Source organism: Ursus maritimus, unplaced genomic scaffold (assembly GCF_017311325.1).
Source record: "Ursus maritimus isolate PB19 unplaced genomic scaffold, ASM1731132v1 scaffold_25, whole genome shotgun sequence".
Classification (NCBI taxonomy): Eukaryota; Metazoa; Chordata; class Mammalia; order Carnivora; family Ursidae; genus Ursus; species Ursus maritimus.
In genome coordinates, this window is record NW_024425008.1 from 31,513,518 (window position 1) to 31,530,376 (window position 16,859).

General features: G+C 45.5%; 1 protein-coding gene across 1 annotated transcript in view; it reads left to right on the forward strand.

Annotated features, from left to right (window-relative positions):
- Window positions 1–16,456, forward strand: part of ZFYVE26 (zinc finger FYVE-type containing 26) — a 64,593-nt gene extending 48,137 nt beyond the window's left edge. Inside the window, exons 33-42 of the mRNA XM_008700502.2 lie at window positions 1,988–2,135; window positions 2,397–2,606; window positions 3,104–3,322; window positions 7,370–7,567; window positions 8,258–8,457; window positions 9,501–9,642; window positions 9,933–9,992; window positions 11,214–11,396; window positions 11,983–12,027; window positions 14,413–16,456. Coding sequence (XP_008698724.2) covers window positions 1,988–2,135; window positions 2,397–2,606; window positions 3,104–3,322; window positions 7,370–7,567; window positions 8,258–8,457; window positions 9,501–9,642; window positions 9,933–9,992; window positions 11,214–11,396; window positions 11,983–12,027; window positions 14,413–14,616 — 1,609 coding nt within the window. The 3' untranslated portion in view covers window positions 14,617–16,456. The remainder of the gene's footprint in view (window positions 1–1,987; window positions 2,136–2,396; window positions 2,607–3,103; window positions 3,323–7,369; window positions 7,568–8,257; window positions 8,458–9,500; window positions 9,643–9,932; window positions 9,993–11,213; window positions 11,397–11,982; window positions 12,028–14,412) is intronic.
- Window positions 16,457–16,859: the final 403 nt, after the last annotated feature.

Here is a 16,859-nt window from a genome sequence, read left to right on the forward strand (position 1 = left end):
CCTATCAAGAGACAATAGATTCTACATCATTTTTCAAGTTAATAAATGAAGAAATGGGTATATGTTGAAGTTTTTCACTTTTTTAATTTTTTTAAAATATTTTATTTACTTGAGAGCAAGAGAGAGAGAGAGAGATTGAGAACACACAAAGGAAGAGGGAGAAGCAGTCCCAGCTGAGCAGAGAGCCCAACCTGGGGCTCCATCCCAGGACCCTGGGATCATGACCTGAGCCAAAGGCAGATGCTTAACCGACTGAGCCACCTGGTGCCCCAAGTAAGGTTTTTTAAAATAACCGTGAAAAGAACCAAAAATCTACCAATCTACCAGAAGAGGAGAAAAGAACAAAAACCACTCTGGTATAGCAAAAAGTAGAATTTAAGACAAAAATAAAAATATATCTAAATTATCTCAGATATCAGTAATGTAAATGAGATAAAATCTTATTAAAAGAAAAAAGTATTCAGATTGGGGGATAAAACAAATCTAACGTCAAGTCCTGTACTTCCTTCAAAATCAAATATAAATGGAGGAGATATCCTCTCTAGGCTGTAGACAACAGAAATTAAGAAAGTGCTTACTTTGGTAGGATTCTCATCCCCAGATGCTGGGCACGTCTCTTGACAGTGTACAGCAATGGTTTCAAATTACACATTCTTTTTCCCCAATTCTGGATTCACACACCCATTCTAGAGGATTACTTCCTTCGTGCAGGTTTGCTAATGGTAGTGGATTCACCTCTCATGTGTGATTTGTGGAGTATTTTTTCACTGTTTTTAACTCCTTGTTCCTTCTAGTAGACATATAAATAAATAAATAAATAAATGTTTAAAAACAGAACTCACATTACCTATTAAAAATGTACAGTACGTTGTGATACCAAATTTGCATTTACAGAGTATACTCTCCTTTGCCCCATTCCCACTAGTTGAAAATGACTGATGTACTGAATCCCTTTCCAGAGAAATTGGTGGCTAAGTCAGGATCCACAGGTTTTTTGACTAGATTATAACATATATTGCATAATATATTTACTGTGTAATATGTATTGTATAATATATACAATTCAAGAACTTTGAGTGTAGGACTGTTTCAAGGCAGCACTGGACAGAGTGACCCAGCGTTCTGGGCTCTCTGTTCCTATAAGATTTTTGCAGTCACCAGGTGTCAGGAGTAATATCAAAGGTGGCCGTCATTCTTAGCACAGGGAGACGATGTCAAGTCCAGAAGACTAGAATCCATGTGATTGCCTGGCAGCACCTCCAGGCAATGGTAGTGATGTGAACTCCATACTGAGTAGGAGTGCAGGCCATGGAGATAGCCTCAGGCTCTGTGCTCTCTCCCACGCAAACAGGGTTCTAAAGAACCAGAAAGCAAGTGGGTAATTGGGTCTCCTCCTTGTGAGCATTCCTACTTTGAGTATTAATATCTAATATTTAATGAATACCTACAAAATTCTAGACTTAATCCTAAACCCTTTTACTTGAGCTATTTCATTTCACCCTAAAATTCTCTGTTATTGTATCCATCTAACAGATGAGTAAATTGAGGCAGAGAAGAGTTAACTAACTTGCCCAGGGTCATAGAGCTGCTGAGTGATAGAGTTGAATTCAGAGTATGACTCCAGAGCCTTCTCTCACAGTGTTTACATACCCCTCAATTCTCATTTTCACCTTTCACATTGGAATTGAAATAGAAAACTTGTAAGCAGGGGCGCCTGGGTGGCTCAGGCTTGAAGCTTCTGCCTTCATGATCCCAGGGTCCTGGGATCGAGCCCCGCATCAGACTCCCTGCTCTGCAGGGGGCCTGCTTCTCCCTCTCCCTCTTGCCTGCCACTCTCTCTGCTTGTGCTCTTTCTCATGCTTGCTCGCTCTCTGTCAAATAAATTAATTTAATTAAATCTAAAAAAAAGAAAAAGAAAACTTGTAAGCAGCAACTATTTTTAGTAAGACTCTGGAGCCTCATTGCCTCGTCCCTTCCCTCCCTGTAGCTACATCAGCAAGGTGGATGTGCTGAATATCTTAGTTGCTGCTTCCTATCGCCACGTGCCACCTCTGGACCAGATTCTGCAGCCGGCTGCAGTAACCAGGCTAAGGAACCAGCTTTTGGAAGCTGAGTACTACCAACTGGGTGTTGAGGTGAGACGAAGACAAAGCTTACTTCTACCCAACTGTAATGAGTTGCCTTTGCCTAGCCTTGCAAATGGGTATTGTCATCTCTCAGTTGTCCTTGGTCATGGGGAAGTATCTAGGGCATGACAAGTTTGACAGTTTGGCAGTAATGGCAGGTAGGGTGATGGAGGAGGAAGATGATTGGCAACAATGGGAAAGACTAGGTCTTTGGCATTTTCAGGCCTGGATTTAGGTACTTCTCACTAAAAGGAGCAATTTTTCTTCCAGATCTCCACAAAGACTGGCCTCGATCCCACTGGAGCATGGCATGCTTGGGGCATGGCCTGCCTCAAAGCTGGGAACCTCACTGCTGCACGGGAGAAGTTCGGCCGATGTCTGAAGCCTCCTTTTGACCTCAATCAGCTGAGTCACGGCTCAAGACTGGTACAGGATGTGGTTGAGTACCTGGAGTCCACAGTGAGGCCACTCCTATCCTTGGTAAGAACATAACAGGGGAAAGGTCAGTTCAGGGAGGAAGAAGGCCCAGCAGCAGTAATGACCTGGGAAGAGGATCACCTTCCACTCAGCTTATAGTGGCAGTCCTGGCTCAGAGCTGCCAGGTTTAGATTTTGTTCTTTCCATTATACATAATTAGGTAGTAACTATATATGGTTAGATAAGTAATACAAAGTCAATTTAAAAAAAAAAAAAGCAAACTACGGAAAAGTATTTTTAAAATGATAAAAATGACATTTAATCCCATACCCAGACTTAAGTAATGTTTAGATTTTGGCGAATTTTCTATGTTATGTTTTTGAATGAAACATGGTATTATAATATGGAAAATTTTGTATCCTGCCTGTTTTTCTGCCCTTCAAACTGTATTGTAAGGCTACTTCCACGTTTCTAAATATTCTTTGACAGCAGTATTTTCAGAGGCTGCTAAGAATTTACTGAGTTTTATTTTTCTTTTGCACTCTCTCCTTTCCCGTCAGCAAGATGATGATTACTTTGCTACCTTGAAAGAACTGGAAGCTACACTTCGGACCCAGAGCCTCTCTCTGGAGGTGATTCCTGAAGGGAAGATCATGAACAACAGCTACTACCAAGAATGCCTCTTCTACCTGCACAACTATAGCACCAACCTGGCCATCATCAGCTTCTACATGAGGCACAGCTGCATGCGGGAAGCCTTGCTCCACCTGCTCAACAAGGTGGGGCACACAAACTGACCTCTCAAAGTGCAGGACCTACTTTGCCCATCTGGGTTGGCCCACTCAGCTCTAAGGGGGGCGGGGGTTCAATAAACCCCCTGAAACTTAACCCACTGTTGAGCTGTGAGATCATTTCTGGTAGAGTCAGATCAAAATGGAAAATCTGTCCACCCAAATTAGATTTGATATATGGGCAATAAGTCTTAACCTGGATCCAGATTGCCCTTCTGACTGGCAATGACAAATTTCATCCCTTCTCCCAAAACATACAGCAGAATCAAACAGTAGTTGAGAGCATGGTCTCTGGAATGAGATGGTTGGTGTAAGTGGTGTGACCTTGACCAAATTGCTTTACCTCTCTGTTTCTACACACCTCCCACCTGCCCTGGGACTGTGTCCCACTGCTGACTTAGCTGCTAATCCACTTAGAGTGTTACAAGGGCCAGGAAACACCCATGATCCTGTATTTGGGCCCCAAATATCTAATGGAAGGAGAGAGCTTTCCCTTTTTCTGACATCCTCTGCCCTCCTCTCACAGGAGGCAAAGGCACTTCTGAAGTGAATTATTTCTGTGGAGCTATTGTTAAGCAAAATCAGGATTCTGTTTCACCATGACTCTTTGGCATTTGTTTTTTTATCAGAAAGTTCCATCAATACTTTCTGAGGAATTGGCTGATCTGTACCAAATGTCATAGGAAATTAAAGGAGTTCATGCTTTAATTTCAGTCTGCTGCCCTGATTCAAAATGGCAGCCAATGAAAGTTTATAAATGGACATATCTTCTAGGATTGCTCTAAGTGAAGTCAGCTGTTCATAATCATGGTAACTATACCCCTACAGGGTAACTACTAACCAGGTTTCAAGAATAAAGTAAGAATTATTTTAATTAGAGTTTAACTGCTATTTTTTTCCTTTTCTTCAGTTTCTAAATGAGTTTTGAGGTTAAGTTGCTTCTCCCAATCACAGATTGAGAGTGGAAATCAACCAGTTCTGTTTCTTCTAACTGTTGACTAGTCCAGAGAGTTAAGCTGCTTACTTACTTATCTTGGTAGAAGCTGACAACAGCATTACCTTGCTTTACATTGGCCGAGCGAGGAAAGAAGCCTTCTTTTTATAGGAGTATAATCACGGTTACCCTTGAACTGAAATATCTTAATTCTCAAGCAGGTAGGGAACAACAGAAAAACACATTGTGAAAACTACAACTGAATGGCTGGAGCCTGGAAGGTGTTCTTTGCTAGCCTCATTCCCTGCCGTTTTCACCCCTTTATCTGTCACACTGTCCCAGAGTGAGCTTTCTAAAACATAATATATGTTATTGATGTTATTCATAGTTCATGTTATTCCCGTCTCCAAAAGACCCTCAGGAGATCCCCATGGCCACAAGATGAAGTCCAAATTCCTTAGCATGCATACAGGACCACCGAGATCAGGCCCCCTCATTTATCCCGTTCATTTTCACCGCAAGGTCTATGTATGCCCTACATTCCAGACTTACCAAATTATTTAATTTTCCTGATTGTACCTTGCCCTTTCTGACCTCAATGAACCTGCATGTGCTGTTCCCCCTAACCTTGCCCCTCTTTGTTTTCTTGGAAAACTTCCGTTTATCCTCTCAAACCCTCTCTGTTGAGCATTCATAGAACACACAAGCAACATTAGGAACCTCTTCCTGTATACCACCACTGTATCTAGAATACAGCTCTGTTATTGCATTTATCCCACGCATTGCAACTGTTTGTTTATAACTGTGTCATCCTTTCTGGACCAAGAAAGCTTTTATCTTACTTCTCTGTGTCTTCTGATGCCAGACATAGAGCCAGTTATGAATGAATGAGTTGAGTAGATAAATAGATGAAATGAAAGTTTTTAACATATTGCTGTTCTGAGAAATTTCACCTTTTCTATGGAATGATTCCCCTGCCTTTTAAAGTCTGTCCTAAAATTTTTAGATTAGGTCTGGGTTTCTGAGTTAGGAACAGCTAGAATCAGGAAAGGAGTCCTCAGCTACCATGGATGTTGTGAAAACTCAGAACTCCTCCAGTTCTAAGCAGCTTGTACCCAGTGTTATTAGGCCAACATGGCTATACTAACATGAGTTTATGGCCATTCTTTACCCTCCATTAGTCTAAAGTCTAAATGCCCGGATGATTTTTTTTCTATGACTATGGAATGCGGGTTTGTGATACAGGGTCTCTGAACCACAGGTGAGCTTCAGAAGGGAGGGGATTTGTATGTGTGTGCACCTTCCTGAGGAGTTGGTCCATGGTGTTTATCACTTACTTGATCATCCAAGAAATACTTATTGAAAAGCTAAGGACTACTCTGGGCACTGTGAAAAAAAATAGACAAAAATATCTGCTCTCATAAAACTTACATCATAGCAGGGAGACAGACAATAAACAAGGTAAATAATATCTATAGTATAGGTGATGAGTAATAAGAAAAATAAAGCAGGGGAGAGGTCAGGGATGGTTGGGGAGTTTTAGAAAGGATGCCCAGGGAAGGGGACACTCAGTAGAGGCCTAAAGGAGGTGGGGAGTGAGCTTGGGAGATTCTGGAGGAAGCACAGTCCCAGCGAAGGGAGTAGCAAAGGCAAGGGCCAAGGTGACTTGAGCAGAGTGAGCTGGGAAAAGCGTAGGAGCAGATAAGGTCAGAAAGGTAACAGGGGTCCAATCATATAGGGGTCATATAGGGCCTTGTGGACATTATGAGGGCTTGGACTTTACAATGAGTGAGGAAAACCATTAGAAGATTTTGAGCAGAGGAATAACGTGATGTGACTTATGTTTTATCAGAATAACTCAGGTTAATTGGTTGGCATTAGACAAAAAAGAGACAGGACAGAAGGTAGTAGATGAGGGAGGAGGCCATTGCAAAAATTCAGGCAAGTGGCAACGATGACTTGGCCAGGGTGGTACATTGAGAGGTTGAGAAGTGGCCAGATAGATGCAGATACTGTGTGTAGGTTGATGGTAGAGCCAGTAGAATTTGCTAATGAATTTGATTTTGGGTGCTGAGGCAGGGGGGGCGGATTTGACTGTTTTTGACCTGAACAACTAGAAAAACAAAATTGCCATCTGAGAAGGGAAATACTACAGAAAGAAGAGATTTGGAAGAAACAACCAGAGTGTAGTTTTAGGTGTATTAAGTGTATGAGGCACCCAAGAGGACATTCGGAGTAGGCAGTTGGGTATAAGTTGAATATCTCCTTCTGGAATTCGGGAGGAATGAACAAGGGGGAAATAGGGATCTAGGCATAATCAGCAAATAGATTTAAAGCCATGAGATTATATGAAATCACCAAAAGAGTGAGTATAGGAAGAAAAGAGGTTCCTCCTAAGTGCTGAGAAAATTAGGAGGAATCACCAAAGAAGATGGAGAAGGAGTAGCTGGAGAAGTAGAAAGAAAACCTGGAGAGGGTGGTTTCCTAGAAGCCAAATAAAGAAAATTTTTCAGGAGGAGGAAGCCATCAGCTGTAGCAAAAGCTCTTGATAATTCAGGTGGAAAACAAGACAGAGATTTTAGATTTAACAATTTAGAGGTCATTGGTGATGTAAGGGGCAATTTCGGTGGAGTGGTGGGTGCAAAAGCTAGATAAGAATGGGTTTAAGAGGGACGCCTGGGTGGCTCAGTTGGTTAAACATCTGCCTTTGGCTCAGGTCATGATCCCAGGGTCCTGGATCGAGTCCCGCAGCGGGCTCCTTGCTCAGTGGGGAGCCTGCTTCTTCCTCTGCCTGCCACTCCACCTGCTTGCTCAGTCTCTCTCACTCTCTCTCTCTCTCTGACAAATAAATAAATAAAAATCTTTAAAAAAAAAAAAAAGAATGGGTTTAAGAGACAATCACGGAAGAGAAATCTCAGCAAAGGAGAGACGTGGAGCAGTCACTAGAGTGGGATTCTCAAAGGTATCTGTGACACATACAAAGTTAAGAAACACCACTATAGAAGGAAGCCAAAGATGTGTTAATGGAAGGAAATCCAGGGTGGGTCTGAGACAGTGCCGGAAGCAGGCTCAAGACGACTTTTTGCCTTGCCTTGTTCCAGGAGAGTCCTCCAGAAGTCTTCATAGAAGGCATTTTCCAGCCAAGCTATAAAAGTGGGAAGCTACACACTTTGGAGAACTTGCTTGAGTCCATTGATCCAACCTTAGAGAGCTGGGGAAAGTACTTGATAGCTGCCTGCCAACATTTACAGAAGAAGAACTACTACCACATTCTATACGAGCTGCAGCAGTTTATGAAGGTAATAGCCCCTTCCTGCCCTCTACCTCTGTTGGTGACACCCGGCCATGCAGGGAGAGTCACCAAGATGAGGGAACAAGACTGTCATTTGGTCCCTGGCCTCATTCTTTGACCAACCCTAGAGCAAATCCATGTGGCTCTCTAGCATTGTTGAATAATATTAGGATTTCCATCCCCATCCCAAAGAGGCAAACCTTAACCTTGTCAGTAACAGCATTCTTCAGAATTCAAGGATCGTGAAGGTGAAAAAGAGGTCTGTGGCAATTTTAAGATAAGCATGAGGCATGAATACAGAATTCGTAAGGAATGGATGGAGAAGTGTTTTTAGAGAAGATGTATAAAGGGAGAGGGACCAGGTTTCTCCCAATCTGTCCAAGGATTGCACCACTAAGTCACAGAAATTGAACCATTCAAAGCCAAAGAGCGAAGCCAAGCTGAATGGAGAATCAGAAGTATCCTTTTCAAAGATCTCTTCTGCGGTGGAATAAAGTCCTTCCCAGGAGCTCAGCCAGTTTGCTTTAGAATTCCTCGGGCTTAGGAATAATTGATATAAAATAGTGTGCATCTGGTGATGGAAGTGGGTGCTGGCAACCAGGTTTCATAGGTGGAAATCAGGTCAGAATTCTGCTCACACCCATACCCTCCAATATCCCTGATCTCACTTGACCTGAATGTTCATTTTCTCTTCCAGGACCAAGTCCGGGCTGCCATGACTTGTATCCGGTTCTTCAGTCACAAAGCAAAGACTTACACGGAACTGGGAGAGAAGCTCTCGTGGCTGCTTAAGGCCAAGGACCACCTGAAGATCTACCTCCAAGATACCTCCCGCGGCACCAGAAGGAAGAAAACCACCTTCTTCCAAAAGAAGATGACTGCAGCTGATGTGTCAAGGTAGCCCGAGGCTCAGGGAACAGTTGGAGTGGGCAGAAAGGCTGGAATGGAGTGTCTGTTGGTGATGAAGCTTCTCTTGTCCATTCCTGAACCCTTGAAAGAGAACCGCATATCTAAAGGCAATCATTCCTGGGGCACCTGGGTGGCTCAGTCGGTTAAGCGTCTGCCTTTGGCTCAAGTCACGATCCCAGGGTCCTGGGATTGAGCCCCACATCAGGCTCCTTGCTCAGCGGGGTGCCTGCTTCTCCCTCTCTGTGTGTGCACACGCTCTCTCCCTCTCTCTCTCAAATAAGTAAAATCTTTAAAAAAGATAAATAAATAAAGGGAAACATTCCTGAGTGACAATGGCCAGTACAAGCCTGGAGAGCCTACAGAGGAGCTCATAGGAAGAGAGCAGGGGAAGTATTAGAACTAGACCCCTTCCAGTAGGCAGGCGAAAGAGGTCCTGTGAAATGTTGGCCCGCCCCCATTTCCATCTTCCTCTCACACTCCTTCCTTCTCCCTTGCTGAGCAGCAATCATGCTGGCCTCCTGGGGGCTCCTCCACACACCAAGCCCTTCCTTCCTCTCAGTCTTTATGCTGGCTTATCCATTCACTCCCTCTGCTTACAACACGACATCTAAACTAAATGCTGCACCCCGCCTTTATCACCTTCATAGGCCCAGTGGCTAAATATTTTATGTGTTCATTCATTATTCATCTCTCCTCTAGCCTATGAACTCTGTGAGGGCAGGGTTCATGTCCCTCTTGACCTCTGTTGTCTGCAGCACATAGGTGCTTCATAAATATTTAACTGATTCAGGAACTGGACTTTATCCAGTTCCACGGAGCAGCTTGCCACGCTGAGGCACCTCTGTACAGGGCACCAGGCCACCCTTTTTGTCTTGTCATAACTGCTAAGAGGGCATTTTGGATCTCTTCTCCTACCATATCATTTCTTTTGCCTTTTCCAATGCCATCTTCTCATGATGTCTCAGTCACCTGGCCCTAGTCACTCCTGAAGCCCCTCATGAGGCTCAGCTGTGCGTCTCCTGTCACCATAGGCACATGAACACACTTCAGCTGCAGATGGAAGTGACCAGATTCTTACATCGGTGTGAAAGTGCTGGGACCTCTCAAATCACAACCTTGCCTCTGCCAACTCTCTTTGGAAATAACCACATGAAAATGGATGTTGCCTGCAAGGTACATACGAATGTTTCAGACCTCTGACAGACTGTTCTTCTCTTTCAGAAGCTTATCACAGTTGTTACCGTCTGGTTAGTATTCCAGTTGTTCATTTGAAGGCTGCCTTCCCACTAGAAAGTGAACCACAGAAGGCTGGAGATCAAGTCCATTTTGATTACTCTTGTATCCCTAGTGCCTGGCACTTGGAGTCTCAACAAATATTTGTTGAATAAATGGGGCCCCTCTTTCTTGATAGAGGGGCTACTCCATAATTATTGTCTTTAAGCACATTTCCCTCTCCTTTTCAGGTCATGCTAGGAGGGAAAAATGTGGAAGATGGTTTTGGAATTGCATTCCGTGTTCTGCAGGTATGACTTGAATCACTCGAGATTGTACTAAGGGCAATCAGCACCTGACTGCAGTTCCATGAAAGATTATTCTTCAGAAAACTTTTATCCCAAGGGATGCAGATATACATAATACGTCACGAATGAAGTCAAGGTGGCTGTTACAGAACCGTGTCAGATTCAAGATTCTTGGGTACTTTGCCAAAACCAAGTAACCAGTGACAAATTCATCAAGAGCTATCAAATAAATACCTGAAACCAGGTCTAGACAGTTCCCTGCAGCTGTTCCCTGCATAGGCTCTGCTCGCCCTCTGAGGGGAGCAGGGCTGAAGGATGTGGCAGGGGCCTGGCGGGGGTCCTGTGCAGCAGGAAGGGCCATCAGCATCAATGGCTGCCCCTCCATCCATCTGCCTAGGAGTTGGCTCAAGGACTATCTTTTCTGTGCTTGTGGTCAGAGGACGCAGGTGTGACTGTGGCAGAGTGGAACAGGGCACTGAAACCACAAGGGTCAGAGTTTCTCCACACAACCTCCCCACACCCCCCCGCCCTCCGCCCCACCAGACAGTTCGCACAGACGCCCTAAGGACCATCACTCTCTGGGCAAGTGGGGTCTGGAACGCATTGTGTCTGTGTCGAGGATTAATGGCTTCATGAGTAATCGGACTGATTCCTTTCTTTTCCACCTATTTCAGTGTTGGAAAAAGCTCTCCACAGCCACATACCCCCGGTGGACAGGAAGAGCCACAGCTCCTCTCAGACTCTGTCAAGGATTATCGTAGATCGGGCTTAAAGTGTTTATCTGGTAGTTTCTAACAGATCAGTCTTTTGGTGAATTGGTCTGTTTCCAAATACCAAGGCATCTCTTGGCAGAGCACCAAGTGTCCAAGCAGCAAATACCAACCCTCAACATCCCTTTCCTAAGACAAAGGTGGCTCATTAGAAGAAGAACAACCCAGCCTTGGGAATTGATGAGAGTATTTTCAGAAAGTGGCACTGCAGTGAGGTATCCCACGTTAGATATCAAGGTTACGATGCTTATGGTTGCTTCCTGAAATGTCTGCCTCCTTCCAAAGAGGAACTTTTTGCTTGTTTTTGTTTGTGTGTCGTAGGAGTGTTTCTGTTATGACTGCAATCAGCGTGGTTTATCCACACCAAGCAGAGTGGGGGCTTTTTAAATGTTGCCTTCCTTCCTACTGCTGGTGCCCCTGCTCCCCTAAGCCCCCGTGCTGTGCTCTCTTCTAGGACTTCCAGCTGGACGCCGCCGCCACCTACTGCAGAGCCGCCCGGCAGCTGGTGGAGAGGGAGAAATACAGTGAAATCCAGCAACTGCTCAAGTGTGTCAGCGAGTCAGGCATGGCAGCCACAAGTGACGGGGACACCATCCTCCTGAACTGCTTGGAAGCATTCAAGAGAATTCCACCCCAGGTACGCGCACTCCTGTGCCTCTTGGCTCCTCCGTCTATTTCATTGTCTTCACATCCTCCTCTTGGTTTTTCTGTTCCCCGTGGTATACTCATAATGTATTGGAACTCTGCAAGATCCCTTTATCTTTCTGACTTCTCTGTAATAATGGTCTCAGCCTGAATCAACCCTTCTCTGGAAAGAAGATTCGTGGTTATCAACCTCTACTCCCGGAAGGTGTCCCTCAGTATCCATTGTCTAACATGCACCAGTGGACAGACCAATTTGAGCTTCTCCCTCTGATTGTAGAGGAGGTCAGGGTGGGTCTGGGATGGCCTTTGAGCATGTTGCCCATGAAATCATCCCCCTGTGGCTTCTTAGTGGGGTAAACAGAGTCACATCTTCTTGTGAAGGCCAAGGACAGTCCTCTTGGGAGCTGTTCTTTCCCCTCAAATTCCCAAGCCTGGTGCTAATCATTAGATTTCCTTTGGTGCTCTTATAGCAGAAGTTGAGTTTAAAAGAGAACGAGCAGGCTGAGGCTGGATTGGGCGTCAGCTCCCACACTGGGGACTCTTCCTCCTCTCACGACCACTGTTTCTCTCCGGCACAGGAGCTGGAGGGCCTGATCCAGGCGATACACAGTGATGACAACAAGGTGAGCAGAAACATCTCCAACCCTGGTCATGTCATGAGCAGCACCTTGGGCTTACCTTTTCACCTTTATCCATTGCTCCCCACAACTGTTCCATTCAACCGGAATCTCCACTTCTTTGTTATCCAGAGGTGGAGCTGGGGCCCAGCCAGGGGTGCCGAGGGAGAAAATAGATGGAGCACACACAAACATTGACCTCATAAGCCTTTGCCTTCCTACCTCTTCATGCCTCCATTTTCATGCAGAGCTTTTCTCAGAGACCCCAAGGAAATCCTTCATTTCTATCTTCAGGTTGACTGACTGAATGAGGTTCTCAGAGTGGGTAGGCATTTCGTTATCCTGGAGGGAAATGGGTACCCTGTACAGGAAGGAAAAAACCCTGCCCAGCCCTTGAGCAACAGCCACCATTCACGTCTCATTCTCCAGAGCAGGCTACTTGCCTGAGGTCAGTGAGCTCTTCCCTATTGAGTAGGAAATCAGTGCTTCTGCAAGGAGTGCCAGCCAGAATAGTACTCCCAGCGGCTCCTGCCTGTGCCTAGCCACAGGCTGATCCACCCACCCTCCGGAGGAAGGCCCACAGGCCAGCAGAGGTATAGGAAAACCAAGCCAGACCACCCTGGCCACTAGCAGTGGGAAGATCTGGCAGCTGAGTCCCTTATGAAGAAAACTAATGTCAGGCACAGCATGAGGCTTCTTACCCAACCACAGAGCTGCTCCCTGTGATAGTATTGCTAATCCCTGGACTGAACTTGCCGGGCCTTCTTTCATCGACGGGTCAGGGAGCACATGTTCTGAGCATTTCTTCATTTATGCATGCAGCACCAGATGACCTCATATGGAAAGGATGGAATTCTGATATTCTGAATTGTAGAGAAGTACTTTTTCAGAATCATGAGAATCCAGCAGCCAGGCCAGACACCCCGATTCCCTGAGTCCCAAACCGCAGTCCTTTTCCAAGCCTTCAGTGAGCCTCCCCCTCAATAGGGCAGAGGCTGTGGCCCTGGGAAAGACATGCATTAAAATCTCGACAGTTCTTACTTTTTCAGGTGCTTTTCTCTCAACAGCTATTCTCATGCATGTAAGTGATCTCGGGCCACAGGGTCTTGCCAAAAACCAGCCTTACTCAGTTCCTATTCCAGACTTTCTAGCAAAATGCCCTCCTTCTCTAGGTAGGAATTTTGCCTGCCAACTTGTGATATTATGTTTAAAGCACATAGGTGCTAAGTAGAGCTCAAGGCCTGGGTGAGAGCAAACAGCCTGGGGCAGCAGGTAGATACCCAGACAGCAGGACTTGATTACTTAGTAAGCTTAGAGAACATCCAGCATCTTCTAGCTTTAGGAGATTATCTGTAGTTGAGCTTAAGATAGACTTCAGCGACCAAAACAAAAAAGAAGGTGGAAGGTTGAAACAAGAGAGAGGAGTCCCTTCCAACCACCAGAAGGGACTGTCACAGCAGAAAGGCAACTGCTGCCGGAAGCTCTGAGGCAGCTCATGAGGGCCTTGCTGTTGACCGGCCTAGAACACTGGCCAACCAGCAATGTGCTGGTGACATTGGGGCCAGGAAAGGCATGAGCTCTAGTCTCCATCAAGCTGGGGGTTTATGAGATGGAGGGCCTCCAGAGTGCAAGAGAGACACCCCTCACACCCAAAACTGAGACGCCTCTGATCCAAACAGCAAAAGTCAAGTCAGTGTGGGATTAGACCTTAATTAGACCTTTTCTGATTATGTATGTGCATGTTCATACCTGAATTTCCAGTTACAAGATTTTAAATTCAGAGGTCAAAACAGAAAAATAGTGAAAGGGAAATCTGTGTGCCCATAGTAAGGAAGAGATACAGTATTTCAGCCATTCATTCATTCATTGACTTAATGCATATTTATTCAGTTCATACCGCATGCCAGGCCATGCACTAGGCACCACAAGTACAGGAAGTAGAAAAAGCAGACGCCATTCCTGTCCTTGTGGAGCTTAAAATCTAGCCAAGGAAACACGCATCAATCAAATCATTACCCAAGCAACTATAAAATCCTGACTCGTGGGCAGTGACAGTGCTGACTCTGAAGCGAAGAGGAAGCTAGAGAGCCCAGCGCAGTGAGGAGGAGGGCCTCAGAAGCAATAGATAGAGGCCAGACTCTGCCCACCCGCCTGCTTTCTTCTTTTTAAAATTCTTAGGTTATTTTTAATCATTATAAAATAACACAGCATAATAGCTTAATGTCCAGAATCTTTAAAGCGTTGCTACAGTGAAAGGAAAGACAAGAACCCAATCATTAATTTGGTAGGTGAGAAGTGATCTTTCGTCTGCTGAGCTCTGGGTCACAGCTCTGCGTTGTTTTGTCATCCATGATGGTTTCTTTCTGGCTGTCTCTTCTTCCCCATTGCCAGGTTCAGGCATACCTGACATGTTGCAAACTGCGTTCTGCCTACCTGATTGCCGTGAAGCAAGAACACTCACGCGCCACAGTGCTCGTCCAGCAGGTGCAGCAGGCTGCCAAGAGCAGCGGGGATGCAGTAGTGCAAGACATTTGCGCCCAGTGGCTTCTGACAAGCCACACCCGGGGTGCCCACGGCTCAGGCTCCAGGAAGTGACAATGGGCAACAGGGCCTGAATACTGTGGAACGGGAGAGACGGAGATGAGCTCTACCTCTTTCCTCCTGTGCAGTGGGACTTCCCTGGCTCTGCCCCAGGTCGGAAAGAGCTGGATTGGACCCTACTTGCCATCTTGGGCAAGGATAGGACCTTTCACGCCACGCAAGTGCCATGTTTCTGTAAAATAGTGGAATCTGTGTGTTTGTCTGGAGATGGCCAGTTCTTTCTACCTCAGAGTGAGTGTGCGTGCACGCTCCTGTGCACTCATGTTTACGCCTAAGCATTTCTGAACAAACAAAACTCCCCCCACCACCACCAAAAAGAGGCACTTTACTTTAGACTTCTGCCAGTCTGAAAACCTTTCCTGCGTTTTGGTTCTTAACCCGGGTCATCCTGTTTGTACACATTTCCCTCCACGTGGAGATGCTCAGTAGCTCCTCATAACTAAAAGGGTTTTACAGAGAATTCTAGAACAGCACCAAAAGGATTGCCTCTTACTTCTTCCTTCCCCCTCCCCAAATTCAGAGATGGCCTTGGGGCAAGTGCTACCTGTGGAATAAAACTGGTCCACGTATGTCCTGTCACAAGCACAAGGAATTACCAGGAGTCTTTGGAAGGAAGTCCAAACAGAAGAATCCTCAGGTGCCGGCGTCCGAAAGCTGTTGATGCACACAGTGAGGGGGTCAGAGCCCCACACACTGGCAGGCAGGGCCCCATTGCATCCATCCCACAGGGAGAGAAAGGTGAACCTCTCCAAACAAGAACGCCGGGAGGTTGCAGACAAGCACAGAGCTGGCTTCTGTGAATTATCCTGCCACAGAGAGAACACAGCTCCCTCTTCGAGAAAGGAGAGAGAAATGGTAGCCAAGGTCCTAGGACTAAAATGGCTAGACTACCTGTTTGAGTTATGATCCTATTTGCACCCCTTTAAAATGGTTAGGAAACCACTTCCTCTTCTCTCCTGCTTCTCCACAGTCTCAAAAGGACCCCAAGATGAAGACGCAGAGGCCCAGGGTCATCTAGAGGGCAGTGTACTTCTTTGTCTTCACAGAGGGAGTCAAGGGTTGGGCCTGCAGATAAGAGTCAGAACAAGGGGACGATGAATTGGTCCCATCCAGTTGATGGAAAACCAGGTGAAGTACTCCTTTCATATGCACTGGCTTGTGTGCCCACACCAGGTTCATCCTCAGTGTCTTGGATTTACAAATGAGGGCCCTAAGGAAAGCTCTGCAGCTCTGAGCCTCCCACCAGCCAGAGCTCAGTCTGTTGATCTCACATTTGCTGCTGAGACAAACAGGAACTGGAAGCCAAAGTCAGTATCTCTGGTGCTTAGACCCTATGGATTTCTCTCTGAACCAGGTTTTTTGATAGTAAAAAAAAACAAATATTATGAGCATCTGTCCGATTCAGAGCTTTGGTCCTATAGAGAGGGGAAAGACTGCAAAGAAAATATTAGATCTCTTTTGGGGGGAGTTTAACAAATGAAATGGTTTTTCCTTCTTCGAGTCATAGAATTGTCTGTCTTCCAGGAAAAGTCATTCCCTGGCATCTGCTTGCACTTCTGAGTCTGCCTGCCCTCTTTGCACTGAACATAAGCACTTTATATGAATGGGTTGCAAATCTTGCAGCTCTTAATTTGGGATGTTAAGACCAGATTTTTCTGACTTTTTCCTCTAACTAGTTGAACTATAAAGTAGGTAACCATTGGGTAGACTGACATAAGATGAGGCTAAAGGCCTTTGAGCATCGCGCTGTGGTCTCCAGGAAAAAAAAAAAGTACATGTTGAAGGGTTGAATGTTTTACGACAAGCAAGCCACAATAAAGTGTCTGTCCTACCAGTTTCTTGGCTTCATGACTTTTTTGTGATGTCTTGCTCTTACCCTTCCCTTCCTTTTTGCCTTGTGTTCTGTGTGAAGAGAAACCATGTGTGGGAGAGTTCAGATGGTCTTCAGTTCTTGAACTTTCTTGAAATGATTCCCATCATAACTAATGACTCTTTGGTTAGGATTCATCTCAAGTTTCCTGTGTGTTCAAAACTATTAGTGTACTCTCTACCACCAGAAAACTTTTTTGCTTCAGTTGGGGTTGTAGGTGGAAGTAGGTTATACATTCATCAGGTATAGAAAGTGAGTGAGGGCAGGGCTCCTGGGTGGCTTAGTCATGAAGCATCTGCCTTCCGCTCAGGTCGTAATCCCAAGGTCCTGGGATGGAGCCCTGCATCAGGCTCCCTGCTCCTCTAGG